Source organism: Elephas maximus, chromosome 1 (genome assembly GCF_024166365.1).
Source record: "Elephas maximus indicus isolate mEleMax1 chromosome 1, mEleMax1 primary haplotype, whole genome shotgun sequence".
Lineage (NCBI taxonomy): Eukaryota > Metazoa > Chordata > Mammalia > Proboscidea > Elephantidae > Elephas > Elephas maximus.
In genome coordinates this window covers 215,180,570-215,198,971 of record NC_064819.1, presented here as the reverse complement: position 1 = coordinate 215,198,971, position 18,402 = coordinate 215,180,570, and the positions used below count along the sequence as shown (strand labels likewise).

At 38.0% G+C, this 18,402-nt stretch overlaps 1 protein-coding gene across 10 annotated transcripts in view; it reads right to left on the bottom strand.

The window, feature by feature from the left end:
- UTRN (utrophin) overlaps positions 1 to 18,402 on the bottom strand; it is a 610,574-nt gene that overhangs the window by 280,524 nt on the left and 311,648 nt on the right. For all 10 annotated transcript variants that reach the window (XM_049902936.1, XM_049902887.1, XM_049902897.1 and 7 more), the window contains one exon: positions 12,132 to 12,321. In XM_049902936.1, the coding sequence (XP_049758893.1) occupies positions 12,132 to 12,321 (190 nt within the window). The remainder of the gene's footprint in view (positions 1 to 12,131; positions 12,322 to 18,402) is intronic.

The window sequence follows — 18,402 nt, the reverse complement described above, 5'->3', positions numbered from 1 at the left end:
AGATCAACTCCCATAAAGATTACAGCCTTGCAAATCCTATGGGGCAGTTCTACTCTCTCACGCTGGGTCTCTATGAGTCAGAAGTGACACAACGACACACAACAACAACAAGGGAAACAATCTGCCCTGGTGTTCACACACCTCTGACTTGACATGACTAAGGACATCAGAGTAAATGGGTCAAATCTTCTGCATCTGGCATTTTTCTCCATTAAAGCTCATCCTTGCCACATTTTCTGAACTAACCAAACCAAGAGTTTCTCATAAAACCAAGAGGAGACAATACTTCAAATGATCAGGTGTGAGTCTACTTCTAGGCTAGAGGGCCATGCTGATCTTTTCTATGATTCACATTATAGGCATGATTTGGTTATCAATAGATTCTGAGAACTGGCCATAAATATATACATCTCAGGAGCAGATCAGGACAAAGTAAAGGTCCATCTTCCCAGAACACTTGAGGATTTAATTATTCAAGGATAGAGTTTTCTACCTTAAAAAAAAAAAAGTGGGGAAGTTTTGGGAACAAGAAATATAAATTTTAACTATATGGAGAGGTAAATGACTTGAAAATACACCATTCCGTCCCATGTCTTAAAAAGCACATATTCAACCTCATCTAGGTCTCCATAGACGGACACCACACTTAGAGGTGAAAAACTGTGTATAAACTTACTCCATTGATGAATCTGAAAATATGTTCTGAGACTGATATGCCCTTTGTGGTCATATGCTGTTACCCATGGCACTACAAGCAACCACCCACATAGTTGTACGTTGTGCACACAAGAAAACACACAAAGAGAGACAGAGAGAGAGATCCAGACTTGCTGGGTGGAATCTTCTGGTCTCTCTCTATTTTTTAAGTCCGTAGAGGGCAGCTTCTCTGACACCACAGAAGTGATTTCCCAGGGATGACTTCTGAGGTTAGTTAGCACCGTCCTGAAAGCCTGACTACTTCACAAGGCTGGGCTAGGAACAGGCAGGGTTTCACTGCATATTTAAATCAATGGTTACCAAAATGGTGTGTCCAGACTACATGGAGTGAAAAAGACAGTCAACTGGGTGCAAGAAGAGACCAGTAAAAAGGAAGTACAAAATTACGCTCTACTTTTTTTTTTTTTTTAATACTTAATATATGATTTTACCACGGCGTACAAAATAAATAAATAAATGACTCGACGGCACTGGGTATTGGGTTATTTAACTATGTATGTTTTTACTGATCGGACTACATGATCAAAGAAGTTTGAAGATGATAAAAACCATCTAAGCAAACAGAAGTTATATTACATAAATCAAAATTTTAAAAATGTTTAAGTCATGAAGAACTCAACTTGTAACCCTGATTATTTTTCTATTTTCCTCATTTTTCTATGACTCATATACCAATCTACTTTACAAAAAAACGATTTCTACCATGTTCTCAGTTATTTTTTTGAATGAAAATCGGCATGCAGAAAAAAAAGGACACAAAAACTCCCTTTCTGACTCAGCATAAACTCAACCAAATCTTAATCGACCATTGCAGTGATAAAATATCCCCAAATAATCACAAAATACTAGAAACAAATTAAACTCGATTTTTTTTTTTAATCATTGACATTCAGCTTTGCTTTTCCTGTGCTCTGTTAGAATTTTTTGGATTTATTAGAAAAAAAAAATTACTTCTTACAGCCATTAATATTTTAAAGTAACTAAGCAATAAAAACCAAATAAAAAGCCAAATCTGGAAAAATCAGCATCCAGCACAGGGTGATGTTAGGTCATCAGGGCAATTTCAATGCTGCTAATTATATCTCCAAGCAAGCAACACTTACGTTTCAGTTTCCTGCCTAAATTTTATGGGATGTATAACCAGGAAGAAATATTTTTAAAAACAAGAAAGACAAATGAATAGGTAAAGAGGCTGAGAGAAGGAAAGCTATTTTAACTCTGAGAGCTCTGAATTCTGTAAATGTCTGTTTTCACATCTTCCCCCTCCCTCCCCGACACACACCAAAACATACAGGAAAAAATAAACCACAAAAGGAGAATATTCTATATAAACTTCCAATTGTGTAATATATAAACTGTTTTCTGACACACAAGAGAATTATGAAAATAGGCAAAGAAACCTGAGGTGCCACTGAGAGAAAGCCTGATAAAAGATCAAATTTCCACATAATATATAAAACGAGATCCTGAAGAGGAGGTAAAGAGGTGATAAAAATATCAACAGACACTGGATTTCAAAGTCCCAATATGAATTTTAAATAGTCAAGTTTTCCCTCAGACTATGCAACATTTTTTTTTTCATTCATTTTGGTCTGAAAATTTATTTACAATAGACTGCTTCTATATTTTTATGGTGTGATACTGAAACATACAGCATTTTCTTCCTAAGAAACTAAATTTAGAGAATGTAGGAGGTATGGGGGAGAGAAAGTCATGATAGCATTTTACAATTTTGGGGAAAGAGAATTTACAGCATCTTAAAGCAAGTAAATACCAAACCTATTTAAATTTTTAAGTCCTAAACACAGGCTACTGATAATTAAAATACAATTAAGTATTTTCTGTTGATATGGATACCTATAATAAATGTTACAATCAAAAAGAATTATTCACACACAGTACAGTGTCAGACAGCACTTGCTGTGGTTACTATTAACATTTAATTATGCAACTAAATTTTTATTGATATATGAATTTAAATACATTAAGAGCTAAGATCAGTTTTCAAAATATGGCCATGCAAATTAATCTTTCGCTAGCTCATATATTTCAAAATATTTGTGCCACTTCCTAATCTGATTTCCTAGTTCTTTAGCTAAAATCTCATATATCACTGACTTATATTGACACCTGCTGGAAAGTATTGGAATTGTATATTTCTCATTTTATTATCTGGGCAGTTGTCAATTTTATATATGTGAAAACAGTATGTAGAAGATAACATTTCAACTACAAATAAATTTCAATTTTTTAAAAGGAATAAGTGACATTTATTATAAACATTTAAACATTCGCTTTGATGGTTTATTAGGAAACTATAAATCTCAGAATGCCTGCTTCAAAGGGTAGTTTTTGGTGGGAATTAACTTACCCAATGACATCAGTAACTTAACTTTTGTTTATTTGGGCTATTACTATAAAACTAACCTTCTCCACTATTTGACTTCCATTGGTTCATACCTTGGACAAAACATCTTGGTGGCATGACGTGAGATAAATATCTGGTTTTGTGGAAGTATGCATACAAATGGATCAGAAGAATGGCCCAGCTAATAAAAAGATGCCTTATATATTCGTATTTGTAGTTAAAAATAATAATAATAATCATGTATTAGTAAACGAGCTTTCTTCAATATTAAAAAAAACCTACTTTTCATTTAAAAAAAAAAAGTTTTACCAAAACAAATGTATTCTTTAAAATGGACCAAAACACAACACATTAAAATTTATGAATTTTTGCAACTGAATTATTAAATTGTTAATATGAAGTGTTGATTAACTTCTTATACAAGCAAATGAAAATACTTCTAAATATTCCTGAAAAACATGCCTCACTACCATAATGTCTTCTAAAACTTTTTTTTTAAAAGGGTTCCAGACAACTACATTTAATTGGCCAAATGTATTACCAAATAAAAATGCTAAAGTTTATTTTGTTTTCTGAAACCCCTGCTATATGAACACAGTCTAGTTGCTTGGCTATGCCCTATTTTACATCATCAGAAAAATAATGTTGTCCAGGAGGCAGCTGTTCCAATTACAAATGAGTTGGGGCAGCTAATAGGGCACCAGAATACATTTTTAAGAGTATGAAGGAAATGGTACTGAGGCCATGACACAAAGGGAGAATATGATAGGTACTGTGGAGCTGTATACGTTACTTTAACATTCCTGTTATAATTCCTTCCTTTCTTCCTTTTATATCAAATCACTCCAATTTTTGACAAAAGTAATGAGACAGCTGATCACAATGCAAATAAAGCAAAACGACGAACAAAACGTTAATAGGTAACTTTTACAAAGATGGGGCAGCTCAGTGAGCGGTTTATGTTTAGGATGACATAGTATCTGAATTTTGCAGCTGTCAAACAAGTTGCCTCCTGAAAGTCTACTCCATCCACCTGTTCAAATGAAATTAAGTTCTTCATGTTTAACTATAATATATGGAGCTTCAGGAACACGGGGAATTTTTTGATAATGAGATGAAGTCTGATAGTTTTCAAAATGTGCTTTAATTTTTTTAATTGAACAATTATCTATAAAAAGATAGACAGTTTTTAAGTTACCTGCTGAAAGATTATTTTAAATGCCTCTTTTTAGATTTACTGAAATTTACATAAAATCAATGTACCATTCAACACTAAGGCACAGCAAACACCCCAGAGGTAACAGGTCTTAATGAATGTAGTTTTGACATATTTTCTCCAAACATTTCAGTAACACATCTCAAAAGACAAGGCTTTGTCAATTGCAACATAAAATATGCACTAAAGCAGCACTTCAAATTTCTAAACAAAATTTAATCAAGCAGTTCACTTTAACAGTTTTTACAGTTACTAAGGACTCTTTCCTTGATAAGAATCCTGTAAGATTAGTTTTCCGAGCCTAAAACAGAGTAGAACTATCAGACATCTGAGATCCTTATTTTCAATCACTCAATTACCTTACAGAGCTTCTGATACCGAGGAGAAGAAACTGCCATCCTTTGCAAACGACGTAGCAAAACCACAACTTTCTGCAGAGAGGTTCTCACCACAGCCATCATTTTAAGTTCACCACACTTCTGGAGACACCTCAGAATTTGCATTATAAATGAAGAGCAATGATCATTTCCTCCAGGTCACTAGACCACGATTTGCCAGTTCTCTGAGCATGCTCGCTTCCAGGAATGCATTAGAAAGATACAAGGGTTTAGGTTCTGGGGGAAAAGAGGCTGGTATTCCTTCAACTTCTCAATTTAAACCACGAACATCAACGCCACACAGGAAAGCCCCGACAGATGCTCACAGCCAGTACTTGCTCTGCCCGTGCTGGACAGAAAATGAAGCAAGTTGTTGAGCAGCCAGACGCTGCCTGCTGCTGTAGAGGAGTGTGCTCAGTAGCCAAAAAAGATATTAAGTGAAACATTAAAGTCGCAGACACAAAGCAGACATCCCCGGGGAAGAGAGATTCAACATAGCGCCAGTGTGCATGCCTTGTAGCCGGCAGTCACTCTCTCACTCCAAGAGAGATGCGTTCACTCCCAGACTATACGCAGCTCTGGCAGCACTCTGTGGGATGAGGGAATAACAGACCCTGTTGTAACAGGGACGGATTGATTACCCAATAAGCAAGGTACACACAGCCTGTCGTGTGCTTACTTACTCATCTGTAGTGCACAATTTCACCTGTTTTATACCACATCAAAGATGTGCTGATACCCATATGAAATTGTGCACTACAGATTAGGAACTAAATACAAGTCAGCCGGTGCATACCCTGTTTACTGGTTAATCTGCCCTGGTTACAAATCCTGAGAAGAGCAGTGGGTGCCTGTCTCTTACGATATCAGCCCATACACAAAGTGTAATCATCACCTTGCAACAGGTCTCGGGCAAGATCGTGCAAAACAACAAACAACAAAACAAACAATATCTACAGGGGTATGTGGCTGTACCTAAGAATCCCTAAAAGCAGGGCTGTCCAATGGGTGCGTATATGCCTACCCAGGAAAAAGCCATTAGAAATCAAATAGGTTAGGACTCCTCTAATTAAAAGGCAAAGTTTAAAAACTAACCAAAAAAAACTCAAAACATCTATAATTTACTACCAAGCATTCCAAATGACCAAACTTCCCTTTCGACAGCATCTTCGTGATCTCATTTTATTTGCTATAAAGCTGCTTTAATTTTATGTGTAAGAAATATAAGACCAAGATTATATCCTGTAAAAATCTGGTATTTTTGGTTTTTATATGTATGTGTGCATACTTCAGACACATTTTACACTGCAGCTCGAATGCCAGAGCAAATATTGGCTGGGGTGAAGTACTGTTAGGGGATTCAATCCCCATTTTAAAGATGAGCAAAATAACCCAGAGAGAATCAATGACTGGGACAAAGAGTACAGCCAGGAATAAAAGCCAGGTGTTTCTCATTATCAGTGTCCTGCTCAAAATAATAACCTGCATAATGCAGGAGGTTCACCTTTCTGTGTCATCATCATGATTCTTTAAATTACTGGGAAACACAGTCTTATTCAAGGAGTTGTGCATATGACATGTTCCCTATGACATTTAAGGGCCCATAATACTTAACTATGCACCTAAGAGGCATTTTAAAATATTTGTTTCCTTTCTTTTATTCCACTGCCTTCTCAGTCCTTCATTTTGCTGACAGAAATTCCTATAGTGGGTCTTACAGAGTTGTGTGTATCAAGCCAAGCTCTGTGGGATTCTGTTTGCTTATTTTTCCCCAGCAGGTCTATATTGAGAATCTCTACTGCCTCCCTCTGGCTAGGTTAGCAATGTCAAAATAATTACGTAAAGCCAGGATCAGATGAGGTACTCAATTAATGCTGTAATTAAAATTATTATATTATTAGGCAAATATACAGGGACGAAAAGTAGATTAGTGATCGCTTAGGCAGGGAGGGATGGGGAGCTTGTGGGATGCAGAACGATGGTTAAAGGGTCTCGGGTTTCTTTGTGGGGTGATGAAAAGGTTCTAAAATTGATTGTGGTGGTTGCACAGGTCTGTGAATATACTGAAAAACATTCAATTGTATACTTTTTTTTTCTTACTCATCAATTATTTTTTCTTATTTACTTTAGATGAAGGTTTAGTTTCTCGTTAAACAATTACTACACATCTTGTTTTGTGGCACTGGTTACCAAACCCATGTCAACACTCTCCCCTTCTCAACCTTGGGTTCCCTATTACCAGCTTTCCTGTCCCTGCCCCTGGGCCGGTGTGCCCCTTTAGTCTCATTTTTTTTAATGGGCCTGTCTAATCTTCGGCTGAAGGATGAACCTCCGGAATGACTTCATTACTGAGTTAGAAGGAAGTCTGGGGGGCATACTCTCGAGGTTTCTCCAGTCTCTGTCAGATCAGTAAGCGTGGTCCTTTTTTGTGAGTTAGAATTTTGTTCTACACTTTTCTCCAGCTCTGTCCAGGGCCCTCTATTGTTATTCCTATCAAAGCAGTCAGGGATGGTAGCTGGGGATCAAGTAGTTTGTGCTGGACTCAGTCTGGTGCAGGCTGTGGTAGTTGTGGTCCATTAGTCCTGTGGACTAATCCTTCCCTTGCATCTTCAGTTTTCTTTATTCTCCATTGCTCTAAATGGGGTGAGACCAGTGGAATATCCTAGATGGCCGCTCACCAGCTTTTAAGAACGCAGACGCTACTCATCAAAGTAGAATGTAGAACATTTTCTGTATAAATTAGGTTATGCCAGTTGAGCTACATGTCCCCCAAGACCATGATCCCCAGCCCTCAGCCCAGTGATTCAGTTCCTCAGGGAGTCTGGATATGTCAATGGAGCTTCCATGACCAAGTTGGTCAAGTTGTGCTGGCTTCCCCAATATTCTATACTATCTTAACCCTTCACCAAAGCTACCACTTATTGTACACTTTAATTGAGTGAATTGTATGGTATGTGAATTATACTAGCATAAACTGTTATTTTAAAAAAACATGAAGTGATAATTCCTGTCCCTGAGCCAGAAGTTGGTGAAGCTTCCATGAAACAGGTATTCATCCCCCCAAATACAGTTCTGGATAGGGGGAAGATCTAAGGCAATCTAAATAATTAAAATTTATACTTATGGAACAAGATGTTGAAAATTCAGCTAAAAGGGAACATTGCAGATGAAAATACAATACTCCCAAACACAAATTATTAGAAGTAAAAATAGTTACTTATTATATTACCACCCCAGAAAGACAGCCAGGCAACACAGTTTTACTCATGAAAGAACCACAGCATCTCAATTAACTAGTACTGCTAAAATCTACAAGTTAAAGTTTAAAATTAAAGTAATGATAATATCCTAGAATGCAGGCAAGAAAATTAAGAAAAAGTGCTTGAATTAATAAACTGGTTGGGAAGTCAATAATAGGTTTTCATTCAAAAGCAAAAAAAAAAAATTAAACTCTACATCTTTGGCCAAATTTTAACGTCTGAATACAAAGCCAGAGTGACACCTGCATGCCAGGTGCTTTGGTTTAAACTGCGTCCCCCAAAAAGATCTGTTGAAGCCCTAACACCAGGTACATGTGAATGAGACCTTATTTGAAAATACGGTCTTTGCAGCTATAATTAGTAAAATTAACATGAGGTCCTACTCAAGTAGGGTAGGTCTTAGCCTGATATGCCTGGTGTCCTTATAAGAAAAGAAGAGACACACAGCCAGCAAGACACACAGGGAGAACGTCATGTGAAGACTGAGGCAGAGGTTGGAGTGCTGAAGTCAACAAGTAAAGGAATGCCTGGGGCTACCAAAGGCTTGGAGATATAGGAAAGATCTTCTCCTAAAGCCTTCAGAGAGAACATGGCCCTGCTGACACCCTGAATTCAGACGTTTAACCTCCAGAACTGTGAGAAAATAAATTTCTGTTCTTGTCAGCCAGCCAGTTTGTGCACATTGCTATGCAGCCTGAGGAAACTAATGCATCAGAAATCTCCTCCCAGATGTTACTCAAATGTCTCATTTTGACATAGTCAAAATGGAATTTACCATCCCATCATAATCCCCACTAACGTACACACCTGCCCAGACATTTTCTTCTCCCGTATCCCCAGTCTCAGGCCCTAATGCCACCTGGCAATCTCCCTTGTCTTTTCCCCTTCCCCCTCCCTTGGGCTTCCTATACTATCACATTACCAGGTCTGGTTCTGCCACCTTGCCTCAGTTCTAGCCATTATCACCTCTGGCCTGGATGGCCACAACAATATCCTGACAGATCTCCTGCTGCCAATCTTGCCCACATTAAATCCATTCTCCATAATGCCATCAGCTAGATTCCTAAGTAGAAATCTCAGTGCATCACTCTCACGCTTAATACACTTTAATGACATCTCCCCATCGCCACCAGGATAAAATACTTAGTATGGTATATAAGACACTCTATGATAAAAATTTTTTTTTTTTTTTTTTTTTTATGATAAGGCCCGCTCAATTCTCCAGAAGCTTCTCTCCTGCAAGTGTCCCAAAGTTCAAGTTTTCTCTTGACACTGGCTCTACCAAGGATTAAAACCTAACAAACAGCCTTGCAGCAGGGCAATGAACCATAAATGCATAAATCCAAAAAATCAGCCTTCCTTCACAGAAATGGCATGTGTCATTGCACTCTTCCAGAAATAAGTCTTCAACTTACTGTGTTTCCAAACTATCCTTTATCAAAATTTACCCAAGATTCACCTCAAGTTGAAAAAAGAGGAAACTTCTTCGTCTTCATGAAATACGCCCATGGGCCCGCATCAGGCAGTCATAAGACATGGAGCGGTGTAACCAGGAAACGAGTCATGTAAGGGGTCCTACACACGTCTCTTATGCAAGGAGCTCAAATGCTCTGAGATCCTTATTCTGTCATCTGGAGTACACACAGAAACTGCCCATCACCACCACCACCCCACCAGAAACTTTTTTTATGATTTCAAATGTTTTTGTACATTCATTTTCCTTCAACAGACCTCTTTCCAAAGTTTCCGTTTTAAATGTCTGAGTACTTGTGTTAATACAAAAAGCCCATGGGAAAATTAAAATCCCCTTGTCTCAGAAATACTCAGCTAGAGATCCTAGTTCTCCTACAATTATTTGCCTATGTGTGCCCAAAATAAAGCCACAGATTGTTTTTTAAAATAAAATGGAGAGGATGTTTTAAAATAAAGAGCATTCAATAAAGGAGCAAGGGGATGGGAAATGATGCCATTTAACATAACGGGCAAAATCCTCAACACAAACAATGTCTGTGTTTATCTTTAAACAAAAGAGATTTTAATAGGCTCTTAATAAACTTTCTCTTTAGTTTTCCTATGAACCAAAACAGACTATTTTAGCAACACTAAATCCTTTTTGAGAAGAAATGACTATAAATGCTTTACTGAATTTCAGTATTTTAGTCAGCAACTTTTCTTTCTTGACGCTCTTTGCCATGGGCAAGTAATCCTGGGCTCAGTTTATTTTCATTTAGAAAGAGTCTAAACATTTCCATTCACATTTACTTCTTTCAGAGTTCGAAAATTTATTAAATATTAAGAAGAGTCTTGGCTACGGTGAAAACATATTCCAAGATAAAATGTGCCAAAAAACATTATTAAACTCTAAAACAGGGCTATGTTTTGCTACTGCTCATTACCAAGGTTCATTTCCAGCCTCCTTTGTTTATTTTCTATAAGCTGTTTCCTATTCAAATGCATAGCCTAGATATCTATTGAATTTAGTATCATTATATAAACTAAGTATAAACCAAAACCAAAGTATAGGTAAGTATTTATACGTCAGCCTTCCAGTTCTTCAAGTCATAAGAAATAATATATTCTCTGGTGGCATAGCGGTTAAATGCTACGGCTGCTAACCAAACAGTTGGCAGTTTGAATCCGCCAGGCGCTCCTTGGAAACTCTATGGGGCAGTTCTACCCTGTCTTATAGGGTCACTATGAGTCGGAATCGACTCAACGGCACTGGGTTTGGTTTTTTTTTTTTTTTTAGTACCTACCCACAGTTAGAGCTCCTAAAAATCAGGTAATCACTAAATGTTTTATCGGTTTTAGAAGTTAAGACCGCATGAGGGTCTAGAGGTTGAGACAAAAAATCAGATTTAACTTCAACACTTGGTCACACTTGTTACCGAAATGTATTGTGCAAAGAAAAAGAAGAGCTATTCAGATAGCTAACGGCAATGTAAGTAAACACAGATTTCCACCAAATTAATTTGAGAACTCAAGAGAAAGTCACCACAATAGTGCTTAAGCTTGGGAAGAAGTTACAAATGAATCTAGTCCCAAAAGGGTTCTCTGTCTTTTTTTTTTTTTTAATTTTGTAACTTTTTAGTAAAAATTTCCAACTCAGCAAAAATCTGTAAGAACAACAATAGTTCAAAGAAAGCCTATTTTGTCCATATCTACATATGGTTAACATTTTACAAAAAGGTCTTTTGATATTTCAGTGGAAGAGTTCCTAAGAAGGGACTCAAAAGGGGTCATCATAATGAATTTCATAACATGACGTTAGGTGATGTTAGGGTCTAAAGTTAGCAGTCAAGGTATTTATTTAGGATTTGCACACACAGCAATGCGTAGGCAACAATATGTAATAATATAACCTCTGCCCTTGAAGAACCATGTGATCCACCGGGACAGGAGATGACGATGAAGCCTACGTCCACAAGCATATCAGAAATAACCACCATCTCATGACTGTGTGAACAGATGGCATAAAGAAGTCACCAGAGGTAAAACTGGGGTAGGCCAGGAGACTTCACCACTGAGATCAGTTTTGAACTAAGTTAGAAGTGAGAAGGGAGTAGGCATTCTATGCAGTGAAAATGGAAGGTTCAAGGGCTCTGAAGCAGTGACACCAGGGGAGAAAAAAAGTTCACACGTGCCTCATAAGATTCCTCAAGTTTTTGTGAAAGGAAAGGTTTTGTACTACCTTAGGTCATGGAGAAGAAATATTCAAACCTCAGACTGAATATATAATCACAGCTATCAAGGTAAAGACATAAAAGTAATACCTTCAAGTCTGATATTCTTAGTTGTAAACTCAGCCATACTGCCTCTGTGGCCTTTGTATTAAGTATTTATAATAAATGGGAAAAGAAACAGCTTCTCATGATAGGAAATGCCCTTGTAATTGAGAATTCAATAAGGATAATTGTAATAGGGCTGAAATGACAGAAAGAGAGTATCTATGAGCCAATGCGTCTAAATAAACAATTACTACTACCATAAAACTGGGTGTTTTTTTCCTCGAAGGTTATATGAAAGAATTTTTAGGTCTTGTTTCAAGTAACAAATTATTTACAGGGGAGCAAAGACTTCATAACAGAATGAGGTGACAATCTTATCTTTTAACCATAGTAAACTTGCAGGTAGATGGATCAAAAGCACACAACGCAAATAAAAATACTGGTTGTAGCTTCCCAGGCACGTACCTGCATCTGCTGTGTGAGCTCTCTGGCCATGGTATTGTCCTGAAGACCATTCTCCCGCTGAGAGGCATCCGCAAGCACGTTAACTGTGGTTTCTGCTTCTTGTATCCACTTGAGGAAGTTGTCCAGGTCCCTACGCGAGGCCTGCACTGTTCTCAGCTCAGCCTCCAGGGCACTCTGTCTGTCAGCAATGCTGAAAGTAACAACACGACAGGCACGTCTCCATTACTTCCAGTGTGACATTCCACATCGTGCACATAAATAAAAAATTCACAGACAGCCACAAAGGTACGCGGGAGCCCTGGTGGAGCCATGGTTAAGAGCTCAACTGCTAACCACAAGGGTGGCAGTTCAAATCCACTAGCCACTCCTTGGAAACACTATGGGGCAGTCCTACTCTGTTCTATAGGGTCACTAAGAGTCGAAGTTGACGGCAATGGGTTTGGTTTTTTTGGTAAGGTAACTGGGAGATTTATTTGTATGCGTCTCTTGAACGATCCTTTATGGAGGAGTACTGTGAATTGTGGGTGGTGCCTGGGTGGTACAAACAGTTACAGTGCTAGGCTGCCAATCTAAAGGTTGGAGGTTTGAGTCCACCTAGAGGTACCTGGAAAGAAAGGCCTGGCAATCTACTTCTGAAACATCAGCCACTGAAAACCCTAAGGAGTACAGTTCTACCCTCACACATATGAGGTCGCCATGATTCGGATTCAACTTGACAGCAACTGGTAATGTGAATTGTGAGAAGAGGGAAAGGAGAGAAGACATAAATATTAACCTCACCACAGCCATCAATATTATGAAATAATTATGATTACATATTATAAATCATAATTGTAGGCTTGGTTATGCCCCTGTATATTTTATTCCAAAACTCTAATGTGATGCCTGATACTCAAGAGGCAGTATCTATAAATATTTATAAAATGACTGACAAAATGGATTCTAGGAAGAATTAAATTAGAAGAAATATTTAAGATAAAATAATAATTTGAAGGGCCTATATTTATGTATTTGTAAGCAATTCAAATTAATACGAGTTAGTTCTTTAAGCTCATTAAATAACATTATGCTTGGAAGACAATCAAGCTTTTTATAAACCCTTCATTAAATCTACATCAAAATTAGCTCTTCCGAACACAGAACTCTCTTGGATTACCTGATTTAAGAGATACACATACTTCCTAATTCAACATTTAGAATTCCAAAACAAGAACACAACTCAATTAAAAAACGACTACCAGAAACTCCACTCTTAGCTATTTAAACCCAAAAGAATTGAAAACAAATTTCCCTACAAACTCTTGCACACAAATATTCACAGCAGGCTTATTCGTAACAGCGAAAAAGTGGATATCAAGCCTAATGTTCACCAACTGATAAACAGTAAAAGAAAACATGGTACAGAAATACTTGGAATATTGTGCAGCCATAAAAAGAATGAGGTTCCGATACATGCTGCAACATGGGTGAACCCTGAGAACATCATGCTAAGTGAAAGAAGCCAGATACAAAAGGCCACGTATTATGATTCCGTTTACATGAAATGTACAGAATAGGCAAATCCATAGAGACAGAAAATAAATTTGTCCTCCATTTCCTGATTGTAATTTTATGTTGAAAGGATTAGGGTGGGATTGTAATACCACCCTCACTCTGGTCACCTCCCTGATCCAAGGTAAAGGGAGTTTCCCTGGGGTGCGGCCTGCACCACCTTTTTTCTCTCAAGAGATTAAAGGAAAGGGAAGCAATCAGAGAGCTGGGGACCTCATACCACCAAGAAAGCAGCACCAGAAGCAGGGCAGGTCCTTTGGACACGGGGTCCCTGTGCCTGAGAAGCTTCTCAACCAGGGGAAGATTGAGGACAAGGACCTTTCTCCAGAGCTGAGAGAGAGAGAAAGCCTTCCCCTGGAACCGACGCCCTGAATTTGGACTTGTAGCCTACTAGACAGTGAGAAAATAAATTTCTCTTTGTTAAAGCCATCCACTTGAGGTGTTTCTGTTACAGCAGCACTAGATGACTAAGACATGGAGTAATACCAAAACCATACTTCGGTGACCAGTGAAACATTCTGAATCCAGAGACTTGGACATTTCTTGTAAAAGGCTATATCTCAAATTTTCTATTTGTCATCAGTGGGAAAAGAAAATCTGCTTTAAAAATATTCACTTTGTAGGAAACTTCGCTGAAAAACATTTAGACAATGTACAGCTACTTTGTAAATTTTGTAACAAAAGAATACAGGTATTGGATCAAGGCAGATAAGGCCCACACTGACTAGCTGTAGAAGCTTGAGCAAGCTGCCTTCTCTCTCCAAGCATCACTTTCATCATCCCTAAACTCTGCAGCTTGGCAGACGAAGTTTTCCATGACCAGACTCTTGTTACCATCCCAAGAATCACCCATTACTCTAAGCCTCATGCTTTATTTACCTACAAAAATAGACCCATCACAAATCCTCAAAGGGGTCACTATCTCTGTCACATCCAAGGCTTTAATTATTACTTCTTTAACCTGAAATGCCCTTCTTCCTCCATCCCTCACGCCTAATAATCTTCCCCTTCCCACCTGGTTAACTTCTACTTATCCTCCAGGATTTGGTGTTGTTATTTTCCAAACCTATGATAACTCATCCTAAGCATCCTATGATTTCCCCTGCCCTGTGCATTACTGTTCAGCTGCTGCTATAAGTAATTACCACCAACTCAGCAGCTTAAAACAACACAAACTTATGATCACACAGTTCTGTAGGTTTAAGTCTGACACAGGTCTCACTGACTTAAATTAAGCTGTTAGCAGGGCTGCATTCCATCCTGGAGGCTCTGAGAATTCATTTCTTTGACTTTTCCAGCTTCCAGAAGCCACCTACATTCCTTGGCTTATTGTCTCCTTCTTCCAACTTCAGAGCCAACTAAAGCGCATTGAGTTCTCACACCACACCTCTCTGACCCACTCTTCTGTCTCTACTTTTAAGCACTCATGTGTTAAGACTGGGCCCACCCAAGTAATCAAGGATAATCTTCAGATCTCAAGATCTGTACCTTTAATCACTTTCTGCAAAGATGTCAACTCTATGCAAAGCAGTCTACATATTTAACATAATCCCTATCAAAATTCTGACAGCCTTTTTTGGCAGAAACACAAAAGCCAATCCTCAAATTCAAATGGAATTTCAAGGGGCCCCAAATGGCCAAAGCAATCTTAAGGAACAAAATGGGAGGAGTCATACATCCCAATTTCAAAACAAACTATAAAGCTACAGTAATCAAAACAGCGTGATACTGGTATGAACACTGGCATGTAGACTGGTGGAATAGAATACAAAGTCCAGAAATAAACCCAAACATCTATAGGCCACTGATTTTTGACAAGGATGCCAGGTCTCTTCGGTGGAAAAAAAATAAGTTTTCAATAAATGGCACTAGAACAACTAAATCTCCCCATGCAAAAGAACAGAGTTTTACCCTGATCCACACCTCACACCATATATCTAAATTAACTCAAAATGGATCAGTGACCTACATACAGTAATTAAAACCATAAACTCTTAGAACAAAACATAGAAGGCTTCAAGACCTTGCTTTACAATGGCTTCTTAGATATGATATCAAAAACAAGCAATAAAAGAAAAAAATACATAAATTAGGCTTTATCAAATTAGAAAAAAAAAATTGCATCAAAGGATTTTACCAATTCAGGGGACATCTAGGTCAACTGACAAAACAAAGTTTATTAAGAAAATGTTCTGCATTCCATTTCGGTGAGTGGCTTCTGGAGCTTAAAAGCTTGTGAGTGGCCACCTAAGATGCATCAATTGGTCCTAACCCACCTGGAGTGAAGGAGAATGAAAAACACCAAAGACACAAGGAAAATATTAGCCCAAGGGACAGAAGGGCCACATAAACCAGAGACTCCATCAGCTTGGGAGCAGAAGAACTAGATGGGGCTCGGCTACCACCAATGACCGCTCTGACAGGGAACACAACAGATAGTCTCTAGCAGAGCAAGAGAAAAGTGTGGAGCAGGACTCAAATTCACGAAAAAGACCAGACTTAATGGTCTGACAGAGAATGGAGGAACCCTCGAAGCCATGGCCCCAGAAACTCTGTTAACATCAAACTAAAACCATTCCTGAAGTCCACTCTTCAGAGAGAGATTAGGCTGGACTATAAAACAAAAAATAATACTTGTGAAGAGTGTGTGTCTTAGGTAAAGCAGATACATGAGACCAAATGGGCATTTCCTGTCCAGAGGCAGGATGAGAAGGCAGGAAGGGATAGGAACTGGTTGAATGGACACAAGAAATCTGGGGTAGAATTGGGAAATGTGCTGTTACATTGTAGGGATTGCAACTAATGTCATATAACAATATGTGCATAAATATTTGTATGAGAAATTAACTTGAGCTACAAACTTTGCACAATTAAAAAAAAAAAAACAGGGATTTTACCAAGAAAGTGAAAAGGCAACCTACAGAATAGGAGGAAATATTTGGGAACCATATAGGTAAGGGTTTAATATCTAGAATATATAAAGAATTTCTACAACACACACACAAAAAAAGGCACACAACCCAACTACAAAAGGGGCAAAGGACTTGAATAGACATTTTTCCAAAGAAGATATACAAATGGCCGATAAACATATGAAAACATGCTTAACATCATTAGTCATTAGGGAAATGCAAATGAAAACCACAGTGAGTTATCACTTCTTCCTACTCTAGTCCCTTCTAGTGGCTGTTGAGTGGATTCCAACTCATGGCAATGCACTGTGTGTCAAAGTAGAACTGTACTCCACAGGGTTTTCAATGGCTGCTTTTTCAGAGACAAATCACCAGGTCTTTTTTCCAAGATACCTGTGGGTAGACTCAAAAGCCCAAACTTTCAGTTAGCAGGTGAGTGTACTAATCATTTGCACACCCAAGGACTCCTCACCCCAATCAGAATGGATATTATCAGAAAAATGAAAAATAACAAGTATTGGTGAGGATGTGGAGAAATCAATACCCTCATCCATTGTTGGTGGGAATGTAAAATGGTACAGCCACCATGGAAAAGAATCTGGAAGTTTCTCAAAAAGTCAAATACAGATTTACCATATGACCCAACAATTCACTCCTAGGCATCTACTCATGAGACTTGAAAGCAGGGACTTAAAAAAAAAAAAAAACTTTTTTTTTTTTTTTAACACGTACATATATACCAATGTTTACTGCAGCATTATCCACAACAGCCAATGGGTGGAAACAACCCAAGCGTCCTTCAACAGATAAATGAATACGTAAGATGTGGTATAAATATACAATGGAATATTATTCAACCATAATGAGAAATGAAGTTCTGATACACGCTATAATATGAATGAATCTTGAAAACATAAGTGAAATAAGTTGGACACAAAAGGCCAAATACTGTATGATCCCATTTATATGAACTATCTAGCAGTGGGTTTTTATCTAGAAGAGGCAAATGCAAAAAGAAAACTGTTTAGGACCGGTTACCAGGGGCTGGGGGCAGGCAGGAGTAGGAGTTATAACCGAAAGGATACTGAATTTCTGTTTGGGGTGATGAAAAATTTTTGGAAAAGGATTGTGATGATGATAGTACAACACAATTAATGTCATTAACGTCACTGAATTGTACAGTTAAAATGGAAACCTTTTCACTGTATGTATTTTACCATGATAAAATTTAAAAAAATAATAAGGATCTTTGACAAGACCAGTACAGGACCCATTTAGAATCTCCCAGGGATCCTTTTAAAACTACATAATCCATCACAGAAATTCTAAAACCTGCTGGAAAAGCCCCTCACTTCTCACTCGTATCCCTCACTGCAAATGCTGCTCCATTAAGAATCACTGCGTGCAAATGACATGTCACTGACGGCACAAGGTAAGTCCTGTGAAGACAGCAAAAAGGCCGGGAAGCAGGTATGTGGAAGACTTCTAAGATCACACCCAGCACTGAACTTAAATTAGTCTGTGATTCTCAGTGCAGACTCCACATTTGGCAATTCTCGTTGCTAAAGCTCAAGGAAGATCAGAATAGAGCTAGAGAAGTCCTCAAAAATATAACAAGAAAATACAGGGGAAGGAGCATTTTAAGTTTAGGAAGTCGTGGCTACAAGATGAAGACAGAGTTTTTAAAAGTCTTTTCCCACCTATAAAATCACAAAGAATTACGACAGGCTGAAAACCTAAAAGACACCACATTTGATGTTTAAGAAGAGTTGCTTTAGCAGAAATCATTTTTATTTCAAACAGAAAAA